A 22,945-nucleotide genomic window follows, 5' to 3' on the forward strand; every position below is an offset into this window, starting at 1 on the left:
TAAGTCCCCCTGTTTCATAAAAAAGTTCTAGATCCCTTTAGTTCTATAGGACTACCTCTGCAAAGGAGTCAACTTAGATCTCCAGCCTGGAATTAGAGTTCTCCAAATGGCCTATGCCTAAGCCTACCTGGAAACTGAGTTCTCTGAAGTTTTGGTTTCCAAAAAAACAAGGCTGAGGTGCCTATGGCAGTTGCACCAGCTATTCCTGCCTTTACTAGGATAGGAACCAGAATTGGGGCATGTTTAACATTTGTTAACATTGAATCAATATGAGCTCTCCCCTCTTCTCCTAACATTATAGGCATCTACCTGGAGGATAACATAGACAAGTACACATAGGATGGGATGGGGCTGTGACTTTTCTTTGAGTTGGGCAGGCACATTGAGTCTCCTGGCTGGAACTAGTGGGCAGGTTCTGAGGTGGGAGATGGCAGGACCACTCTGGGTCAATGACCTGGCAAGTTCCTGCTAAGACTGCAAGGACTTGAGAAGGGAATTATCAGACATTTCTGCTGGGGGGGGGGAATATCTCAGAGTTTGGGGAGAATGGGAGATGGTATCCCAAACATCATTTCAAAGGGAGGAAGCCCCTCCCAGTAAGGAGCACATTAGGCTCTGAGCAAGGCAAAGAGAAAAGGTTGATCCAATTTTTCACCAGCTTCCAGGACCAATTTGGTCAGAGATTCCTTAAAAGAATGAGTTCTGGCCGGGCGGTGGTGGTGCACGCCTTTAATCCCAGCACTCGGGAGGCAGAGGCAGGCGGATCTCTGTGAGTTCCAGGCCAGGCTGGACCGACAGCCTCCAAAACAGAGAAACCCTGTCTCGTAAAAACCAAAAAAAAAAAAAAAAAAAAAAAAAAAAAGAATGAGTTCTGTTCATTCTTTCTATCTGACCTGAGCTCTGTGGCCTATATGCACAATACCAATTAATTGAAGTCAAGGGAAATAATGAGTTCGCTAGACTCAAGATAAATGATAAATGGATGTTTTATTGGGGAACAACTCACACAGACAATAGTAAAGAACTGCTGCAGTCTTTCTCAGCACGTCAGAGAGAGAGAGAGAGAGAGAGAGAAAGGGAGAGAGAGGGAGAGAGAGAGAGAGAGAAACGCTTCCCTTTCCAGTTCCATCCGCACCTGAAGCCATGCCCAAAGGGGAGTGGCCATTAACACAAATGCACTGGCAAGGCTAGATGCCACTACAATTAATATTTAATACCTTTGTCAGATTTTGAGATACTGTAGCCATGAAGTCCAGGCCATTGTCAGACCCCAAAGCTAGGGGCAGTCCAAACCTATGAATTATTTTCTGGTGGAAGCCATGCTATCACCCCTGGGAATGGTACATGGGTGTTTTGCAAATGGAGCTCCTTAGATGGCAAGGTCCTTTGGAGAATCCCATCCATTTGGCAAGGACCTAAGGATACAATACTGCAGACCCCTGTGCTGATCCTGGGGAGCTCATGGGCTTCAGGCCTCTCTAACTGGTGCTATGCTTATTCTTATGGAAACTTAGTTTTGCTTTGTTAGTCATGATTGTGCATGAGTGTACTGGGAACAAAAGACTCTACAGAAAAATTAGATTTCTCTGATCTGTTACAGAAACTGGTTTCTTGAGTCACCCTGGCTGTCTTTGCATTCATCCTGAGGAAGGAGGAACTCACTAAGGTTAATGATTACTGCTTATTCAATTCTAAAAAGAGAATATACTTCAAAAAACTTAAGAATTTTGAAAATGGGTTCTTAAAAGATGACATTAAAAACTTATAGGAACATATAAGGAAAATATATAGAACATGAAAGATCAGACATCTCTCTGATGCCAGGATATGAACACTTGGATATTTTTCCAATGTCAAAATATCAGTAAAGGAATCTAAAACTCCCAGTTCCCTTAAAGAAAAGTACACGCAGAAACTTCCAGGAAGAATAGAAATTTAGTCCCAACAGTTAGAGTTAGTATTAATCATAACTATTTTGAGAATTTATAAGGAATAGAATTATAACTGTAATCCACATAATTAAGGTGATATACAGATTACTTAGAAACTGGTAGACACCTGAAAATGATATCCTAGGCATGGCAATACACTCAGCTGATTTTATATTGTTAAGAACAAATCACAGACCGGCTGACCTGAGCTAGTGAGACAAACGGGGAACCTGCATAAGACTGAACTAGACTCCCTGAATATAGGTGACAATGGTGCGGCTGGGACAATGTCTGAGGCCACTGAACTAGACTCCCTGAATATAGGTGACAATGGTGCGGCTGGGACAATGCCTGAGGCCACTGGCAGTGGGTCCCAGTCTAACACTAAAGCACAAACTGGCTTAGTGGAGCCCATTCTCTATGAGAAATATCTTGCTCAACATAGACACACAAGGAGGAGAGGGGGTGCCTTGGTCCCACCTCAATGAGATGATGGGACAGGCTTAGTAGACATCCTAGGGGAGGCTTTGCCCTCTCCGAGGAGTAGATGGGAAGTGGGGTGGGGGTAGGTGGGGAGCAGGAGGAGAGGAGGGAGGGGAAACTGGGATTGGAACATAAAAAATAAATAAAAATTTTAAAATACTTTTTAAAAAAGTGTTTAAACCTCTTACTTTGTAACCCCATGTTTGCTGCCAGGTAGGGCACAGCATGAATAAGATATGACAGGATAGATACAAACATTTGACTTGCTATATAATGATATGGGGTAAAGGTCAATGACATCAAGGGAGTGGGAAAGAAGAGAAGCTAAAATGAATAAATGTTATTGATTCTTGAAAATGATTAAAGAGAAATGCTTTGAAACTACTCCTGCTCAAATGCATTAGAACTTGTATAATTAAAGACGGCCTGACCTAGTCAGGGCCATCAGTTTGAAAGACAACTGGTGTCGGACTCTTCATTCTTCTCTGACTTCATACATACATCCTGTGGCACAGAACCTCCACTGGAGTTGAACTCCAGCAACTTCCTGAAAAGTTTTCTTAGTAACTAGTGATCAGTCTCTGTTTTGGTTAGGTAAGCCTCTGCCTATCCTGAGGAGGTACCTACAAACAGTAGGCCTGATTGTAGTAAAGTACATCTCCAGATGTTCCCCATGCCTAAATCCTCTCTGGGGTCTTCTTTCCCCCTTTAGAGTGTAACTGAGCACAGGTGTATTTAATTGGGCTTTCCAAATTTGGAACATAATACCTGGGTCTGAGGAATTCAGCCATTTTTTGGTTTTGTTTTGCTTTGGTTTTTTTTGTTTTGTTTTGTTTTTGTTTTTGTTTTGTTTTTCAAGGCAGGGTTTCTCTGTGGCTTTGGAGTCTGTCCTGGAACTAGCTCTTGTAGACCAGGGTGGTCTCGAACTCACAAGAGGTCTGCCTGCTTCTGCCTCCCAAGTGCTGGGATTAAAGGTATGTGCCACCACCACCACCAGGCTTGAGTTTTTAAGTTCTTCCCCTGATCTATTTACTCTCTTCTATTTCCCTAAGGGCAGCAATCACTGCACTGTGTGTGTGGTGGGGTGGGGGATACACTCTTTTCCTGATTGCCTTTGGCTGAATCTCACGCCCAGTGGGTGATTCATCAGGTCCTTGAATAACCTGACTTATATTGGATAAGCTGGTAGGTTTTCTAGTGTAGTTTTTAAACCTCCCAGTAATGTTTGGCAAAAAAGAAAGAAAAAGAAAGAAAGAAAGAAAGAAAGAAAGAAAGAAAGAAAGAAAGAAAGAAAGAAAGAAAGAAAGAAAGAAAGAAAGAAAGAAAGAGAAGGAAGAGAGGGAAGGAAGAGAGGGAAGGAAGAGTGTCAAATAGTCCAGCAGTGGTGACGCACACCTTTAATCCCAGCACTCAGGAGGCAGAGCAGGTGAATCTCTGAGCTTGAGACCAGCCTGGTCTACAGTGATATGGTACTCTGCTCAATTCCAGGAGCTTGAATCTCTGATTTTCTTTTAGATGTCAGCTGGTTACCTCCAGATGGCCTGGCCACAGCGGAGAATGCCTTCTAGTTTGTGTAACAATAGACCTGGACCCTGGGTGGACCTACACCCATCCTGAGGTCTAGTGGGACGTGCCTGGGCACTAGTGGGATGTGTCTGAAGACTGGTGAGACATACCATTACACAAAGTCTGAGGGCTTGTATATGTGCATTCTAGGACCATCTCTAGGGTTAAAGGAAGTGTTTCCTAGTCAGTCATATATACATGATGTCTTCTGCCAGCACTCCCACTTTTGGAAAGCTATTTAAGAATAAACCGTATGTCTCCAGTACAGTCTGAGAGCCCTCCTGAAATGACAAGATGTCTCTTTCTTGTTCTTAACGCCCTTAGGTAGCTAGGACTTCCCTGATCCACACTCAGGGTCCGACCCGGAGCTGTTCGGCTAGTTCCTAACACAGCCCTTAAGACATCAGTCCAGAATAGATGGCCCCTGCATCGTAGGACTTATAGTGGCCAGACCCTGGCAACAAAGTGAGTTCCAGAAGAGCCACAGCCAGAGAAAGCTGTTGCACAGAGAAACCCTGTCTTGGATAAAAACAAAACCCAAAATGTTTAACTCTCAGCTCCTTCTCCAGCATCATATCTGCCTGCAGGTCACCACAATAATAATATTCTAAACCTCTAGACTATATCCACCCCAACTAAATGTTTTATAAGAGTTGCTGTAATCATGGTGTCTCTTCATACAAAGCTCTAAGACATGGTCAGAGAGGACTTTTCTGGGCCCCAGAACATCTCAGGTTGCACACCCCCTAGTTATCCTCTCCAGCTGGGGCACTCTTTGCCAATCTTGGGGTCCCAAGGGCCCTAAACTGTCAGGGTTCAGGCTCTGGAGATCTTGCTGGGGGATTCCAAAATGATATGGGGAGCCCATTAGAGATGACCACTCAGACAAGTTTATATCCAATTGAAAATCTTTATTCCAGCCAGCAGGCTCTACTCAGGTATTCAGGACTCAAGTGTAGCCCCGAGCATTTAGAGCAAGGGTTGTCTTTTTGTTTTGTTTTTTTGGTTTTACGAGACAGGTTTCTCTGTATTGTTTTGGAGGCTGTCGGTCCAGCCCGGCCTCAAACTCACAGAGATCCGCCTGCCTCTGCCTCTGCCTCCCTAGTGCTGGGACTAAAGGCGTGTGCCACCACCGCCCGGCTAGAGCAAGGGGTTTTTAAAGGCAAAAACAACACTGTGGTATCTCCTTCAGCAGGGACAAGGTTTTGCATGAGCAGGTAGTTTAACAAAAGCTAAGATAGCAGTTAGTTGGAGGGTGGAGTGATACACAAGTAGGCGATTTACCAGAAGCTAAGTTAGCAGAGGCATTTTGACCTCAGGTTCCTACAACAAAGTTTGGTTATTTTTCATGGATTCTCCATAAAGTTCAAATTCTAGCTAAACAAAATGGACTCAGTAAAAATAGAAGATGGAGGAAGGGTCTTGCCCTATTACAAGAGTAGTTTCTAAAATGTCTGACGTTCTGATTGCATTCCCAGCACCACGTGAATTGGGCGTGGCACAACTCAGTCCTATAATCCCAGATAAGGCAGGTGGAAGCAGAATCAAGCTTATCCTCAGATACAAAGTGAGTTTGAGGCCAACCTGGGCAACTGTCGACCTTTGTCAACCTATGCAGATCTGTCTTTGAAATCTGGGATTGAAGACTTTAATGGGGAGGGCTACAGTCTAATGATGCAGACAACTTCACTTCAGTTTCAGTGTACTTTTATACATGAATGTAACAAAGAAAGCAATGATCCAGGGAAGGTTGTTTGAGTTCAGAAAACCATGTAAACATAAATGCTAGTAAGTATATACTAAAGCAGCCCTTTCCTAGAACTTTCTCAAGACAGACCACCAGGAACAAGAATCTATACCTTGTAAGGCATCGATATCGATAATTCCTTCTAGTATCCCTTGTTCCAAAATTCCAGGCAATTGTTAGAGAATGTCTGGAAGGTTTCATCCTATAGGGCAGCAATATCAAAAGACAAATTCCCACACACATCTTATAAATGATATTTGATCATGGTCCAGTTATAAAGGCTGATTAAATCAAGCAGGGGCTATACAATAACTAGTAATGTTCCAATCACATCAAAGGGGTTTTTTTTGTTTTTTTTTTTGTTTTTTTGTTTTTCGAGACAAGGTTTCTCTGTGGCTTTGAAGGCTGTCCTGGAACTCACTCTGTAGACTGGGCTGGCCTCGAACTCACAGAGATCCGCCTGCCTCTGCCTCCCGAGTGCTGGGATTAAAGGCGTGTGCCACCAACGCCCGGCTAAAGTTTTTTTTTGTAAATTGAACAACTATAATTTAAAGTAAATAAGGTATTAAGAGTATCTCAGAGAATGGCTCTCCCAGCCCCTTCTTATTTTTTTTATTTTAATTTTAAATAGCTTGTTTTACATGTCAATCCCAGTTCCCTCTCCCTCCCCTCCTCCCGCACCCCCCACCATCCCCCCATCCTCCCACCCTATTGCCAATTCCTTCCGCATAGGGGATATCTAGAGTCTATCATTTCATTCAGGGTAGGGTCCAGGCACTCCCCTAAGAGTCCAGGCAGAGAAAGCAACCCTCTTTGTGTTATGGACACACGATGTCTGTTAGTATTCGAGGGATAAACACTGATCCACTGCTCAGGACCCCATAGTTAGCCCAGGCCTCCGCGTTGACTCTCACATTCAGAGGGTCTGGATTGGTCCCATGCTGGCCTCTCAGCTGTCGGTCTGGGGTCCAAGAGCTCTCCCCTGTTCGGATCAGCTGTCTCTGCTGGTTTTGCCAGCCCATTCTTTGCCAATTTGCTCTTCGCTCCTCTCTCTGTCCGATTGCCTCTGCCTCCTGAGTGCTGGGATTCAAAGCATGCACCACCACTGGCTGACCTAAAAGTTGCTTTTTTTTTTCTTTAAGGGTACAATTTTGCCATTCTTCACAGAATTTCTTAAAATTCTTAGTAGTAAAAGCTGTGTGGGAATACCCACAACAGGGAACATTTGCTGTAAGGTGGAAATAAAAGCTTTGGAGGAAGATAATTTATTTTGAATGCTAAATGGTTAATATTTTAGCATGTAAGGATTGACCATCAATACTTAAATTTGTCAATGTGACTATCTTTGCTTGGGGAACAATAAGATTAGCACCTCAGTCACTACTTTTTCTCATTTGAGTCACGGTCGGTAGGGCGACAGACAACCCTGTCACCCCATTCTCTTCCTTTTCTTCAGGTATAGCCCCTGCAAATGCTTTGTAATCTCTTTGTCCATCTTGCACAGGGTCCAGCCAGGCTTTCCGCACTGGCTTTTCAGCACCCTGAGGAAAATACAGAGCCTCAGCTCCAGTGGATTACTGGACCCGGTTGATTCAACTGACTATACCTAACATCTCCCCAAAGAACTGTGACACTGACTTCTATCAGAGGGTCCAATAACATTCTGCAGCAGTAGACTATCCTTGCCTAAATTTAAAGTATATCAAATAAGACAAAATATTGTAAGCCACAGCCATACTACTCTACCCCTGCTCCTTTATTTTTAAATAATGTTTAAGTTGCCCATTAACTCCTTCCACAAAAAGTTGACCCTGGCAATTACATGAATGCCTGTGATGCAGATTATAACAAACTGTTAACAAAGTTCCTGAAAAGGTTTGGCAGTGTAAGCAGAAGCATTGATAATTTTTTAATATTTTATAGGGGCACAAAGTAGCAAAAGCCAGTGTTATATCATCCAAAATATGTCAAAATTTTAATGTTTTTAATGAGTACAAATTTAAAGGGTTAATTCAACTTTTATTTTTATAAACAGATCTTTTTTAGCATTTTTTGTAGGAAGGATATCAGAATATTATGCATATAATGCATAATAAAAGCAAGAGGATATTCAGTAGGTGCCTGTTCTCACTGTTAACCTAATATAACGTGGCTGGTTGATATCCACGGGAAACACATCCATAACTGAAGAGAAATGGGGGTGGGGGTGTCTACAGCAAAGAACTAGGAGAGGAGGGAGGGAAATCTTTGGTTGAGAAGTAAACAAAAAATAAATAAAATTTTACTTCATAAGCTAGGAACAATAAGAAAATAATATAGCCGGGTGTTGGTGGCACACACCTTTAATCCCAGCACTCGGGAGGCAGAGGCAGGCGGATTTCTGTGAGTTTGAAGCCAGCCTGGACTACAGAGCGAGTCCCAGGACAGCCTCCAAAACAATACAGAGAAACCCTCAAAAAATAAAAATAATAATACATAGGACAATTTTTGAAATATACCATAATTGCCAACATCTCTACTACTGTTCTTTGGGCCATTATTAAATAATAAAGGTTACTTGAATACACATATACCACCCCCCCCCAAAAAAAAGAGGAAACAGCTTTTTAGCTCTTTTTATTCTTATTGAATGACTGCCAATAGTTTAGGTATTGTCTGCTCTTGTAGGGTCATAGCCAGAATTACCCTTATGTCAATACAGAGGTGGATATAATCATTAATATCTACTTTCTTTCAAAAGGGTTGGATGACAATCTGGCATGCAGCGTTAGCATTCTCATGTGCCAAATGTTTAACAGTAAGTATTTTTGCCTTCCCACCAAACCATCAGACAACTGCCTGTAAAAGACAAGAAACAAAATTTTGATATGGCCCTGTAGTTTTTTTTTGTTTTGTTTTTTGAGACAGGGTTTCTCTGTGGCTTTGGAGGCTGTCCTGGAACTCACTTTGTAGACCAGGCTGGCCTCGAACTCACAGAGATCCGCCTGCCTCTGCCTCCCGAGTGCTGGGATTAAAGGCGTGTGCCACCCACGCCCGGCCTAGTTTTTTCTTTTTAATCTTAAGGGGCCCACCACCCAGAGGGGAGAGGAGGGAGGTCTTAAGGCAGAGGCTGGTGGATCTCTGTGAGTTCAAAGCCAGCCTGAAATACCTAGTGAGCTCAAGACCAGCCAAAGCTACATAGTGACCACCACAAACCTTTCTCAGGACCAAAGAAACTCAGTACTACTTCCTCACTTCTTCCCAGGTCAAAGCTCTCCCTCTGTCCACCCACAACTGTGAGACTATTTAATTACAGTTGGCTCTGACTCCCAGCAACCCACTAGAAGTCAATACAATCTCAAGACCACATGCTGCTGACTTTGAAGCAGCTGTATAACAAACAGCCTTTCCAGCTCACCATGGAGGGCTCAGTGAGCAGACCTGCCATTGCCCCTACTTAACAGGTCACCAACTCCCCTTGCCAAGCCCCACTCTGTCCCATAGGTCTTCCACAAGAAAGAATAGTAACAACAAACACAGGTAACATTGGTGTTGTGATCTTTAATCCATTAAATGAATATACAACCCATAAAGGAAACAGAAATGAGCCTTAGCACAGAATAGCATCATTGCTTCCCATTGCACTTTAAAAAAATTGTTTTAAAGCCATTCAAAGGCAAGGAACTAGCAGAAAGTACTTATAACAAATCATTTTTAAAATAAAACTTGTATATTTTCAAGATTACTCTTTTAAGGCTTACATTCATAATAACTCTGAGGCATCAATGTGACCTTCCCTTGGCTGTAACACTGACCTTTGACTCTGGCACATGAGACTTCCCCATAGGAACCTTTCTGTTGATAAGAGCTATCTTGGAAAAAGAAAAAAAAAAAGAGCTATCTTGGAATGCTCCTTCTGTGGGGTGCATAGGTGACTACAATCCCATCCTCTTTGTTCATTACTGGTATTAGTACTTCAGGGTTTTCTGTATTTAAAAGATTTCAGGATCCACAAGGAGACAGATTGATCCCTGTGAGCTCAAGGCCAGCCTGATCTATAGAATGAGTTCCAGAGCAGCCAGGTACATACTCAGACCCTTTCTCAAAACAATGACAACAACAAAAATTTAGGGATTCAAGTCACAGTGCCCAGTTTGGCTTTTTCAGAGTATGAGAGGGGATACTATCAACATTTCTTTAACAAACTCCTAATTACCTGTCAGTGTGTAAGGGCAGGTATATAAGAGAAGGCACTATGATAGCTTTAAAAAGCTTGGACAATCTTCTCAATTAAGGCACCCTGATGATTCTAAACATAGTAAACTCTCAAGTGAGCAGGCCAGGCAGCAGGCCTCAGGCAAGTGCACTTCCTGTCTGGGTACTCCCATTCTGTGGATCAGTTCATTCTCACTCTTCATCCCCACCCCTACCCGCCAATTACCTATGAAGTCTATAAGAAATGATCTCAGGGCCCATCCTAAAACCGCTGCAGCAATCTCTAAATACAAAGCAGATCTGACTTTCTTTCAACACACCCCACAGATTAGTCTAAAGCATGAAGAGGAAGGTAAGAACCAGTGTCCAAGACAGAGCTACATACAGTACAGCCCCTGAGGAAAACAACTAACCCACAACAACAAGTCACACGGGACAGGGAATACTCTGCTAAATGAAGCTCACTCACAACCTCCTCATTCCTGACAGAAACTGCATTGGCTCCACATGCTAGGTAGAAGGATGCAGAGATATTGGTCACCTGATAGAAAAATCAAATCACACTCAATTACATGTTAAAAAACTGACACAAACAAAATAGATCTTTTGATACTTTCATGTCACTTTCTGGAAAAAACTTTCCTTTTTCTTTTCTTTCTTTTTTTTTTTTTTTTTGGCTTGGGCTGAAATTAGGCTACTGAATTTGTCTCATTCACATACCCAAGCGCCACTGTATATGACCTACTAAAGAAACTGAAAACACATTGCTTGTGCCTGTGTGCTTGTGTTCGAGAAAGCACATCAAACACAAGCTGTCACAGCAACTTGACCCAGTATAAACAAGTATCAAACATAAACCTCTGGCTGGAGCTGCACAGAAAAAGGAAGGGGGGAGGGTCCAGGGGAGGGAAAAAGGAAAAAAATAAAGTCACAAGCATCCCATGAAAGAGATTTTTGGTGCTCTTTAAAAGGGATGTGTGAAATTTATCAGCAAGTGATAAATCATGAGAGAGACTTCTCAGCAAAAGAATCAAAGCTGTGGTTTTATCCATTTGATGGTAAGAGGCAAACAGTTTAACTTGGTAGACAGAGCAAACACCTGCCATATACTCAGCCCTGGGGTTCCATCCTCAGCACCCCTAAACAAATCCAAGAACATCTTAGCAACATTTAGCTTCTCCTGAAGTGAGTTATTTTCAATGCAATGTTTTGGAAATCTCATTATGTCTATAGGAGTGTGCTCCACACACTGACGGGAGTGTGCAAATCAGGAAGCCTGTGGGGACCCTGATCTGACTCCTACACCATGTCCTGACCCACAAAGAAAAGGCAGGAAGTGCTAATAGATTCTTTCAACCACTTATAAATCTCCTCAGAACTATTTCTAGCCAATCATTAAAGGCATTTTGCATTGAAAAATTGTGAGAAAAATCAACAATTAAAGTTAGAAAAGCCCAAGGAAAACTTCCAAGAACCCTCAAAGAAAACTTTATAAACATGTTCCAGAAGCAGAATAAGTTAATAAAACATTCACTTTAAACACATACACAGATGTAATACTAAAAGTATCACAGCAAATCTTTCCCACATCTTTTTTTTTTTTTTTTTTTACCATTAAGAGTAGAGCCAGAGCCTGGGGGTAGTGGCACACGCCTTTAATCCCAGCACTCAGGAGGCAGAGGCAGGCAGATCTCTGTGAGTTTGAGGCCAGCCTGGTCTACAAAGATACACAGAGAAAAAGAGTAAAACCAGACACGGGCATGGGGACACACGCCTACAAGCTCAGCACTCAAGGAGACTGAGGCAGCAGAGCCTCAAGTTTAAGGCCAGTCTAAACTACAAAGCAAGTTATAGGCCAACCTGGACTACATAACAAAACCCTATTCCCAAAAACCCTCTCTGACCTTTGCTCAGTATGAGGAGCCCAACACACACAGTACAACCTTCCAGGTAGGGGACACTACCTGAAAACTCTGCACAACTCCAGGACTGAGCTTCCAACCCTTACATGGTCAGCCATCACCCACAAGCAGTGAACAGTTTTAAACAAGCTGGAACTGCTCCCAAATAGCAGAGCCAAAGGAAAAACTTCTGAGTTTAGGACAAGATGGTATGAAAATATGTAAAATGCTCAATATTAATTCAGGGTTTGTTAAATGCTTGATTGGAAAACTTAAAATTCTGGTAAGAAATTAAATACAAGATTTCCTTTTTTCCTACTTTCCATCATACTTCATGTACATAAAATTTATACTAGGTTTTGCCAAAACCATTCTATCTCCTTCCCAAGACAAAAATTCAAATTACCTAAAAAAATTAAGGCTTCTATACCTGCAGACTTGTTTTAAGGTTTAAGTCCACAATAATTCACCATTAAAAAGTCAAAGGAAAAAAAACAGATAAAAGTTGATCATATAATCAAGGCAAATGTAAAAAAGAAAATTTTATAGTCTGAGCAAACTGTCCTTCATAGGCCAGTTATTTTAAAACTGCCAGTCTAACCAAAAGGAAAATCAAGAGAGAATTTTAAACAGTTTAGCTAGACTGAATGCCCTTTCTTCTTCAAGGGGAAAAAAAGGAAAGTTAACTAGAAAAAATTAATAGTTTTGCTTTGATATTATGAACATTACATAGCACATAGAATAAAAAGCAGTTTGGGGCTAGGCACAGAAGCACAAGGATCTCTATGAGTTCAAGGCTAGCCTCGTCTATATCAAAGGTTCCAGGCTAGCCAGGGCAACAGTGAGACATCGCTACCACTTCCCCCCTAAAAAGTAAAGACTATAGATCAGATTATTTGGTATTATCACTAAGCAACATGAAACTGAACATTAATTTAAAGGAGTAATATTTGGTAGTGTCTTTCTCTATTGAAAATGACAATTTTTGAGCCGGGCGGTGGTGGCGCATGCCTTTAATCCCAGCACTCGGGAGGCAGAAGCAGGCGGATCTCTGTGAGTTCGAGGCATGGCTGGACCGATAGCCTCCAAAACAATACAGAGAAACCCTGTCTGGTAAAAACCAAAAAAAAAAAAAAAAAAAGGAAAAAAAAAGAAAATGACTATTTTTGAGAGTGACATATACATACACACAGTGAATCTGACCAAGACACAAATTCAAATGACTCATATCAGAGGTTCACCCAGACTACAATTTTACCATCAAGTGTCTAACTCATTCGTTTTATTATGAAGCCCTGGCTTTTTAAGGACCATTCGCTTCTTTTCTAGAAAGAAGCTATAGGAATAAAAATTTAAAAAAACAAGTACAACAAAACTGACAGCCTACTGTGTAAAACACCTTATACTCTCCAACACAAAGTATAAAATGATCTAATTTTTTCCATGCTGCATAGCAAAGATAATTCATATAAATAAGGTTTTTGAAGCAAGGATGGCAGCACAGGTCTGTATTCAAGCCACTCAAGAGGCTAGTGAGGAAGGAAGAAAATGGAACGCTTACAGCCAACTTGGGGACAGAGTATTTCAAGACCAGAGACTGCAGGCAAGCAGGCTAAGGGATAGCTCCAGGGCAGAGCAATTGCCTAGCACATCAGGTGCTAGGTTCAATCTCCAGTATTGGGGGAAATTGTTTAAGCATATCATGTCAGTCAGCCTTTAGTTCTGAGCCTTCAAGTTGTGTAAACATTTGGAAAACAAATTTTCAAAGGTACAAGAGAACTAAAATCCAAAAGAAAAGTTGATCCAAAACTGCATTCCATGAGGCTGTCCTCCACTCCTCAGGGCTCAGGCTGCAGAGGCATGGGCTGGTCTTAAAAGGCACTATGTGGTACATCAAAGACTTAAAAGCTGCATTTCTATGTTTTCCTTTTAGCCCCCACCCCCACCCCTTAAAGTGCACAAAGCAGAGAAGACAGTAGCCTTGGGTCTGTAACAGCAACAAAAAGAACTGCTTCCAAGACAAGTGGAATTTGGAACCATAGGAGAAGTCAGTTCATTTATTACACTGCCCCGTCTCAGCGCTTCCAGGGCGGTCTCAGATCTGCCATTCCTCTGGAACTGGACCCATGACGGAATTAGCAGAAATCCAGGGGCTGACTGGGCTCTTGTTGGATCTTGCCATTAAGACACTATTGAGCTTTTTTATCTGTAGGTGGTCTCCCAACGATGGCATCTCTCACTGCAGCCTGAGTAGAATTACCAATATGAGAAGAAGCCTGCAAAAGTCCATTTAGTTAATGTATTAGTTAATAAATTACAACACAGCATAAAAAACTAAGTCCTAAGTGATAACTTCTAAATATCTTTCCTCATCAACACTGAGTGAGACCACAGTGTTGAGAGGAAACCATGGCCAAGGCTAACACCTAGGAGTCAGGGGAGCATCCTCCTGGCTTCACATTGTTGACCTAACTGACTTGTTCATGCCACAGAAAAAGAAACAAACTTGTCCTAAAAACATACAAAATGAGATGGGAGATGTCATTCTGTAAATCTGTCTCTTAATTGATTGTTGAACAAAGCACTGAAGGCCAATAGGGAAGCAAGATAGGCGGGACTAGGAGTCAAGGAGGATTCTGGGGAAGAGAGACATAATGTAGCCTGCCACAGGAGTAAGAGGTCTGGACCCTTTTCTCAGGTAAGAGAAATACTTAGATTAACAATTATGGGTTAAATACTTAAAGTCAGAGCTAGCCAGTAAGAAACAGAGCAAACGGCCAACAGCTTTATAATTAATATAGTATCCTGTATAGTGTGCTGTCTGAATCTCAGCACTCAGGAGACTGAGGTAAAAGGATTATATATGTTTCAGGCCGTTGTGCATTACAGTGAGTCCCAGGCCAGCCTGGATAATGGAAATACCCTGTCTAAAAAAATAATTTATGACCTGGGGGTGGTGGTGCACGCCTTTAAGCCCAGCACTCGGGAGGCAAAGGCAGGCAGATCTCTGTGAGTTCAAGGCCAGCCTGGTCTGGTCTGCAGAGCAAGTTCCAGGACAGACTCCAAAACAATACAGAGAAATCAGGAGTTTGAGAGCTCAAGTTCATGCCCTTCTACATTATGAAGTCTGAAGCCAGCCTAAGCCGCATGAGACTATATCAAACAAACAAACAAAAAACTCAAAATGAGCTAGCAAGATGGCTCATCAGGTAAAACCTTGCTGTTCAGCTCTAATGACCTGAGTTCAATTCCCCAAACCCAAATAAAGGTGAATGGCAAAAACTGACTGATGTCCTCTGACCTCCACACCCTGTGCTCTGGGTCTCACACACCCACATTCACATATCATATACAACAACACACACAAGAGTAACAAATTTAAATAAACTTTAAAAGTTAAAAAACCCTAGAGATTATGTCAATCTCAAAAACTATTTGCATTTTGAAGGCATAAATGATAGAATATATAAAGATGCTATAAAGAACCCCAGTTTTGTTTATTTTTGTTTTTTTGGTTTTTTGGTTTTTTTTCGAGACAGGGTTTCTCTGTGGCTTTGGAGGCTGTCCTGGAACTCACTTTGTAGACCAGGCTGGCCTCGAACTCACAGAGATCCGCCTACCTCTGCCTCCCGAGTGCTGGGATTAAAGGCGTGCGCCACCAACGCCCGGCTCCAGTTTTGTTTATTAACCAAAACAATTAATTAAAAATAAAGATAAAACTGCCCCAGGAGGAACATACTAGATCAAAGACCCTTTTTTGCATTAAAGGGCCATTTTTAAGCATTAAAGCAAAGTATCAATATTAAATATTAATATACTAAAAAAAGAATAAAATATAAAACCCATCAGAAAATGGGCTTACCCTTTTTTCACTATGAAATTCCTCCAAATTTTACAACATAAGCACAATCACCACAGACCCTCAGCCTCAGCCAGCACCACTCACCTGCTCTAACACATACGCTGCACCAGAGTCAATAGCTCCACCCAGCTCACGATACTGACCGGAATACCTGATGTACCCCCAGGTAAGGAGTGCTATTAGCAGCAATCCAACCATACAGTTGAACAGCTGGGCTACAACCTCAAGCCCAATGAAGCCAGTAAAGCCAGAAGCTATGTACAGCGCTGCTATGCCTGTGAACAGAACTGCAGGGGTTCGGAAGGTGCTGAAGACATTCTTGCTGCCATTGTGCTTGCAGAAGTTCTCATACAGTTCCTTGATTTCCTCCTCCAGCTCTTGCTGGTAACGGAAGCTGAAATCCTTCCCACCCATCTTTTTGGTCTTCTTAAAGTGATCTAGAGCAAGCTGTTTGAATTCATGGTGCTTCTCTTCTAAAATGTCTGGAGACAAATAAGGTTTCTCTCCCCCACAAACCTAAAAATGATAAAAATACATGCTGAAAATTCTTGTACATGCCAAATTAAACAAGTAAAAAGACACGGTAAAGATTAGAATGCTAAAGTTTAGGAGTTAACTTCAGAAAATATTCAAGGGAGACTGAGGGCATAACATACATGGTACAGTACTTGCCTAGCAAGCACAGGGGTTCAATCTCAATACCATATAAATCAGTATGGTGTTGCTCATGGATAATTCCAACACTCCAGAGGTGGTTACAAGAGAATCAGAAAGTTCAGTGTTATTTCAGCTACCTAGAGTTTGAGGCCCACCTAGGTTACATGAGATTCTGCTTCAATAAGAAACCAGAAAAGGCCAAGCAGTGGTGGTGCACATATTTAATCCCAGCACTCAGGAGGCAGACGCAGGTGGATTCTTGTGAGTTCAAGGCCAGCCTGGTCTACAAAGTGAATTCCAGGACAGCCAGGGCTACACAGAGAAACCCTGACTCGAAAGACACCCTCCCCAAAAAAAAAGTCAGAAAAGGGACTAGAGAGATAACTCAGCAGTTAAAAGAACTGAGTGTTCTCCCAGTGGGTTCCCATCACCCACATGGTAGCTCACAACTGTCTGTAACTCCAGTTCCAGGGGACCCAACACTCTCACAGACATACACACAGGCAAAACACCAATGCATATAAAACTCTTAAAAATTTAAGAAAAGCCAACTACCCAAGGCCAAAGCTAGACATACTAGTGTATACCTATAATCCCAGCACTGAGGAGGCAGAGGCAAGAGATCCATTAAGTCTGAGGTGGAGATGGACTATAACAAACTTCAGGTCTACCAGTGCTACATAAAAGCAAGTCCTTGCATAAAACTATAACTAATGTTAAAGTTAAAACAAAAACAAGTTAACACTAATCAAAAAGAACAAAGATACTCTTGAGAAAGCTAGGTTAGAAATGGTTATGAAGCAGACACTGGGAGGCTGGAGAGATGGCTCAGCAGTTTAGAAGAACACTTGCTGTTCTTATATAATATTATCAGAGTTCAGTTCCCAGCACCCATACTAGGAAACTCACAACCTCCTGTAACTAGAGCTCCAGGAGATCTAATGTCTACCTCTGGCCTACTCAGGTACCTACATAAATAATAATAAATCTTAAAAGAAAAATAACAGACATGGTAGCACACATTTGCAATCTAAGACTCAGGAGACTTATGAGTTTGAGACCAACCTAGACTACCTATCAACACCCTGTCTCAGGACAAAAATAACTAGATGATCCCAATTACAGAGAATTACAGAGAAAGACTGTTTCAAAAAAAATTAAATTAAAAAAAAGTAGTAATTAGAATATCCCAATCACCAGGGTGACCTGAAAAACAGCTTTGTGTCTCATCATCTTAAGACACTTTGAGAAGGGACTGAAGAGACAGCTCAGTAGTTAAAGGAGGGCTTTCAGGTGTCCCAGATAACCAGGTCACATTTCCAACACTCATGCTAAGCCACTCACAACCACCTAAGCATTACCTTCAGAAGATCCAACACCCTCTTCTGGCCTCCATGAATACCCACATATATGTGGCATACATTCACAAGATTCATAAGTGAAAACAAATCTTTAAAGCACATTCTTGAGCCACAGCCTTAGTGAGCTAAAGGCAATACAATCAGACATTTAAAGCCAGCCCCGACTCCACTACACAGTGATTTGCAGGTCAACTTATTGCATAAAACCCTGTCTCAAACAAAAAAATATACATTGAGTAGGATAAAGTTTGGGCCTCTGAAGTCAACAGTCATGCTCAGGAAATAGACGTTCCAGAAAAAAGGAGTTACAAACATACCTCCTCCATATTGCTGTAGTAAATATCTTTGGCAGAGGCTGCAGCTGCCAAATTGTTGGCTTCAGCAGTGGCCTTTTAAGAAAGAAAGTATGAACTATAAATAATTCTTGAAACATTTTCCCAGAAACCAAGCATAAATCTCTCTTCCTATTATCATTCTTCCTTTTTATTAACCTGTTATTATTTACATTTCTACATAACTCAACTGATAAAATACATACTTTTGCCAATTTTTGTGCCAGAACACCTATGCTGACACTTAAGAATCTTTAGTATAAATCAAACTCCCAAACTTCAAGAAGATATAATTTCCTTTACTTCAGTTTCAACCCTAACAGTTGCACACTGGAGACGAAGCTCAGTGGTAGAGCACTTACCTAGGCACCTAGGTTTAATCCCAGTGCCTCAGAAAAACAACAACAACAAAAAGAGGGGAAATTTTCATTATACTACCAATCACAAGGTCCAGTGACTTTGTGAAAATATTTTGCTACTAAAGAAACCAGTATTTAGCAATAAATAATAAATAAACCAGTATTTACCCACATGTTTAGCATATGAAAGTGAGAAACTGTTTTAACCAAATGACCAGTGAATCCTAAGGACAAGAGTCAGAAATTCTACCAAAGTAACCAATGACTGGAAGGTGGCTGGTCTAACGCAGCGACTATGCTTCAGCTGAGGATAACAAAGCAGTTTTTCCAAGTGTGCCATGAAAGGAGAGCAGTCCAACTGCATTAACTGCCTTATAGAGAACACATGCAAAGCAGAGGCTAGCCACTGTGATATTTATGATCTAACACTGAAGATCAGAGTGCAAAACTAGCCACACTAGTTAGGCAGTGGTGGCACACACCTTTAATCCCAACACTCAGGAGACAGAGGTAGCCGGGTATCTATGAGTTCAAGGTCACCCTGGGCTATACAAGATTGAATATGTCTAAAAGCGAAACAGAGCTCCCACAAAGGTCATTTCAGCACTTGGAGTGATCTGTCTTTAAACCCCTCGCTAACGAGGTGGAGATGGGAGTGATCTGTCTGGGCAGAGAGAGGAACATAAGGCACATGTTCTGCACACAACAGGAGCTCATGGCAATCTGAGGCAGCAGTCTGATGACAGGATCGCCCCTTTCATCTGAGCATTGGTAGAGGTAAGAACTCTAATGGCTGGCCATCTGGCTTCTCTGATCCTCAGCATCAATATTTGACTCCGGCTTTTTAAATATTAAGAAATCTTAGAATTCATGCTACAACCCATGCTTGCTGCAAAATGTACTCTTAAAAGTCAAGAGAATAAAATAGAAGGAGAATAAAATAAATGGAGAGTGGTCTTGCTCTCAGTCTTCAGGACTCACAGCAATAAAGCATGTCGTTTAGGATACCAAAGACTTTATTACCTGAAGCATGGATTTTGGGTGAGGCAGATCTTCTCCTTGGTAAATTTTAATATATGCCTTAAAATATAAACATAGAAGCGATCACAAAAATGCAATTAAAAATATTTTGCTCATATTTTTAAATAGTGAAACCACACAACTTCATTTTCCTAAAATCCTAGATCAACAACCAAGAATTAGCAGAAGCACAACACACTTCTGAGTGCATGTTAGCATTTTTAGTTATCTAAAAGTACTCTCAAAGCAGCACAAGCCTACCAAGGCCAGGGTTCAAGTCAAGTCCCCATGCACAATGGTCTCACCACGACCTGTGGGCAGAAACCATCCACCTGGAGATAGTTGTGTCCCATTTACGTGCGACTCCTACTCACAGCAACCTCCTAACCACCTCCTGTCCACACCATCTTCCTTGAAGACACAGTAATGACTACTCTAAGAGAGTACAAAGAACATCATTTGGTTCTTATGCCCATACTGCCACCCAGTGGCCCGCTCCTGGAAGGACACTAAGATTGTAAAATGCTTCTGTCCATCTCCCCCCAGAAACTACTAATATTAAAATCAATTAAAAAAAAAAACTAAGCTTAGAACTAAAACTCATATTTACCTTAAAATATTCCAACAGTCCCCGACAGGTGACTTTTGAGCCATTGATCTCCTTTTCCATTAACTTAGATGGGTTTAGTACATATGGTATCAGTACCTGCAATTGTTCTTTGAATTCACTAGCAATATCTATTACACAGGATCATAAAGAAAGAAACAAGAAGTCAACATGAGCACAAAACAAAACCCTTGCAGAAAGGGAATAAAGACTGTGTTTCCTATCTTCTGGCTGTGGCTGGATTGCTGTCCTGTGCACTGACATTCATACCCTTCATTCCTGTCACATTTAAGTCCTTTCCAGTTCAGAATAAAGAGAATACCCTTATCTATCTATGTGGTGGTGACACACACCTGGCTTTTTTGGGGGGAGGGACTTTTTTTTTTTTTTTGGTTTGGTTTTGGTTTTTTGGTTTTTCAAGACAGGGTTTCTCTGTGGCTTTGGAGGCTGTCCTGGAACTAGCTCTTGTAGGTCTTGAACTCACAGAGATCTGCCTGCTTCTGCCTTCCACTTTTGTCACCACAGACCAGTCTCTGCCCCCTTCTCTGCCCCTTCTCACTCCCATGTGAGCCTTGCTGCATGGTGTGACTTTTCTTCACACCATTTTTAATTAAATTACAACACACATAAACTGTCTCAAAAAAAAATTGCCAGATGGTGGCACACACTCTTAATCCCAGCACTATCAAAGCAGAGACAGGTGGATCTCTGAGTTGGAAGCCAGCCTAGACTACAGAGCAAGATCCAGGACAGCCAGGACTACACAGAGAAACTCTTATCTTAAAAAAAAAATTTACACTCAAAGAAGTACCTCCTGCTAATTATCTTTGTAGGTTGCACAAGGTTCTCAAAGTAGGTTTAAGGGATACATCAAGTAGAGGTGCCCTTTCCGCACAGAATAAACAGATCCAACTATGAAGATAGGATAATTAAATTATCAGAAATATGATTTATATAAATCTTCTAATGTCTTTATGAGGTTCCCTATCAAGATAAACTCTTCAGCACTCCATAAATGTAATTATAATATAAAAAATGAACCCATTAAGTTCTAAGAAATAAAAAGGTGGGACAAATTATTAATTTCATACGTAACAGAGGGCTCAGCCCTCTTCCAGAAAAGAGGAGTTTGATTCCCAAACCCACATGGTAGCTCACAATTGTTTGCAATTCCAGTTCTAAAGGATCCAACATCCTCTTTAGCCTTTGCAGGAATTGCACTCACACAATACATAGACATATGTACCAGCAAAACTTGCATACACATAAAAAAATTAAAAATAAAATCTAAAAGAGTGTATTTTAAATCACATACTAAAAAAAGTATAATGTAGTGAACACACTATGTTGTTCTACAGGAACTTAGTTGCTTACTGAACACTAGATCCAAAACAAAAAACCACTTAAAAATTTGATACTACCAAATAACTGTTCACAAAAACCATAACACAGTCAGGCAGCTCTTGGGAGACAGGCAGACAGGCCTCTGTGAGTTCAAGGCCAGCCTAGTCTACAGGGAAACTGCCTTGGGAAAGAAAAAACCTGATTGTTGTAATGGCTCACATATTTTCAATAATTTGGGTTTGGGAGTTTGGGCTTAGTTTTGAGTGTGGTTGCTTTTTGCTCAATACTGAGGGAGCACACTCAGGGTTTCATATACACCAGGGAAGCCTCTATAGCTGAGCTACATACCTCTAGCCCTTTTAAAACTTGCCTTCTCATATTTAAAAAAAATGACATAAACCCTATTTTATTTTATAGTTCTATCTTGAGGCTAGTCATGGTGGTACAAACCTTCAACCCCAGCATTCCAGAAATAGGGGCAGAAATATCTCTGTGAGCTCCCCATGAGACAAGGGCATGAAAAGTCACTCTGATCCATTCTCCTAAAGTAGGTATGGTGGAACGTGTCTGTAATCCCAGCACTCAGGAAATGGAAACAGGAGAACTGCTCTAAGTTCAAAGCCAGTTTGGTCTACATTGCAACTCCCAGGTAAGTCAGAGCAAGACCTCAACTCAAAAATTTTAGATTCTGTAAAAAATAAAGCTAATCGCCGGGCAGTGGTGGCGCACGACTTATCCCAGTACTCGGGAGGCAGAGGCAGGCGGATCTCTGAGTCTGAGGCTGGGCTAGACTGACAGCCTCCAAAACAATACAGAGAAACCCTGTCTCATAAAACCAAAAAAAAAAAAAAAAAAATACAGCTGATCATGAAGTGCCACAACCCTGAAAGAAATTCCCAGCTGGGCACAGTGGTGTATATCTTAACCCAAGCAATCAGGAGGTAGAGGCAGGAAGATAAGTTCAAAGTCACCTTTGGCTACCAATTAAGTTTGAGACCAACCTGGGCTACATGAGATCCTGCCCCTCCAAAAAAAGAAAAAGAAATATATATGTATACATATATATAAAATGATGATAGCCGATGCTATAGGGGATACAATATATTTATTTACCAGAAAGAAAGTCATACAAGCTAGGACTTAGAAGCGTGGCTGGCTTCCAAAAAAGGGAGGTCCTTTTTTCTTTCACTTCCTTTTATCTTTACCTATGCTAATTTACTTGTCCCCGTCCTCATGGGCGGATAGCTTTGTGGGGTTCACTCCTACATATATATATATATATATATGTTCTCACTACACACACACACAAATGCACTTAACTTTCTCTCCCTTCTTAGCTCTGAAAAAACTCTTTCCTACCTCTTTAGGTAACAGGTTATAGCTCCACTGTTTGCCTAAGCAGGTATCTCTTGAATTTTGCGCTTGAATTTTGACAAGCTCTCAGAGTATCCCCTTCAAGAAAGCTGCCAACTGCTTAACGTATCATATCATGCAAGCATCAAACAGAAGGCAAAGGTTACACCTCTCAAATTCAGTTTGTTTCACAGCACTTTGACCAGCTGGTCTGTCAATCTTTGTAAG

The 22,945-nt window shown here is 41.4% G+C and overlaps 1 protein-coding gene across 2 annotated transcripts in view; it reads right to left on the reverse strand.

Annotated features, from left to right (window-relative positions):
• Positions 1 to 9,247: 9,247 nt before the first annotated feature.
• The window catches only part of Atl3 (atlastin GTPase 3), a 41,908-nt gene continuing 28,210 nt past the window's right edge, over positions 9,248 to 22,945 (reverse strand). For both annotated transcript variants that reach the window (XM_040748345.1, XM_005063889.4), the window contains exons 9-13: positions 20,024 to 20,151; positions 19,417 to 19,473; positions 18,020 to 18,091; positions 15,769 to 16,200; positions 9,248 to 14,098 (exon numbers count right to left, since the gene is read on the reverse strand). In XM_040748345.1, the coding sequence (XP_040604279.1) occupies positions 14,012 to 14,098; positions 15,769 to 16,200; positions 18,020 to 18,091; positions 19,417 to 19,473; positions 20,024 to 20,151 (776 nt within the window). In that variant the 3' untranslated portion in view covers positions 9,248 to 14,011. The remainder of the gene's footprint in view (positions 14,099 to 15,768; positions 16,201 to 18,019; positions 18,092 to 19,416; positions 19,474 to 20,023; positions 20,152 to 22,945) is intronic.

The sequence above is a fragment of the Mesocricetus auratus genome, unplaced genomic scaffold, assembly GCF_017639785.1.
Source record: "Mesocricetus auratus isolate SY011 unplaced genomic scaffold, BCM_Maur_2.0 Super-Scaffold_4256, whole genome shotgun sequence".
NCBI classification, from domain to species: domain Eukaryota; kingdom Metazoa; phylum Chordata; class Mammalia; order Rodentia; family Cricetidae; genus Mesocricetus; species Mesocricetus auratus.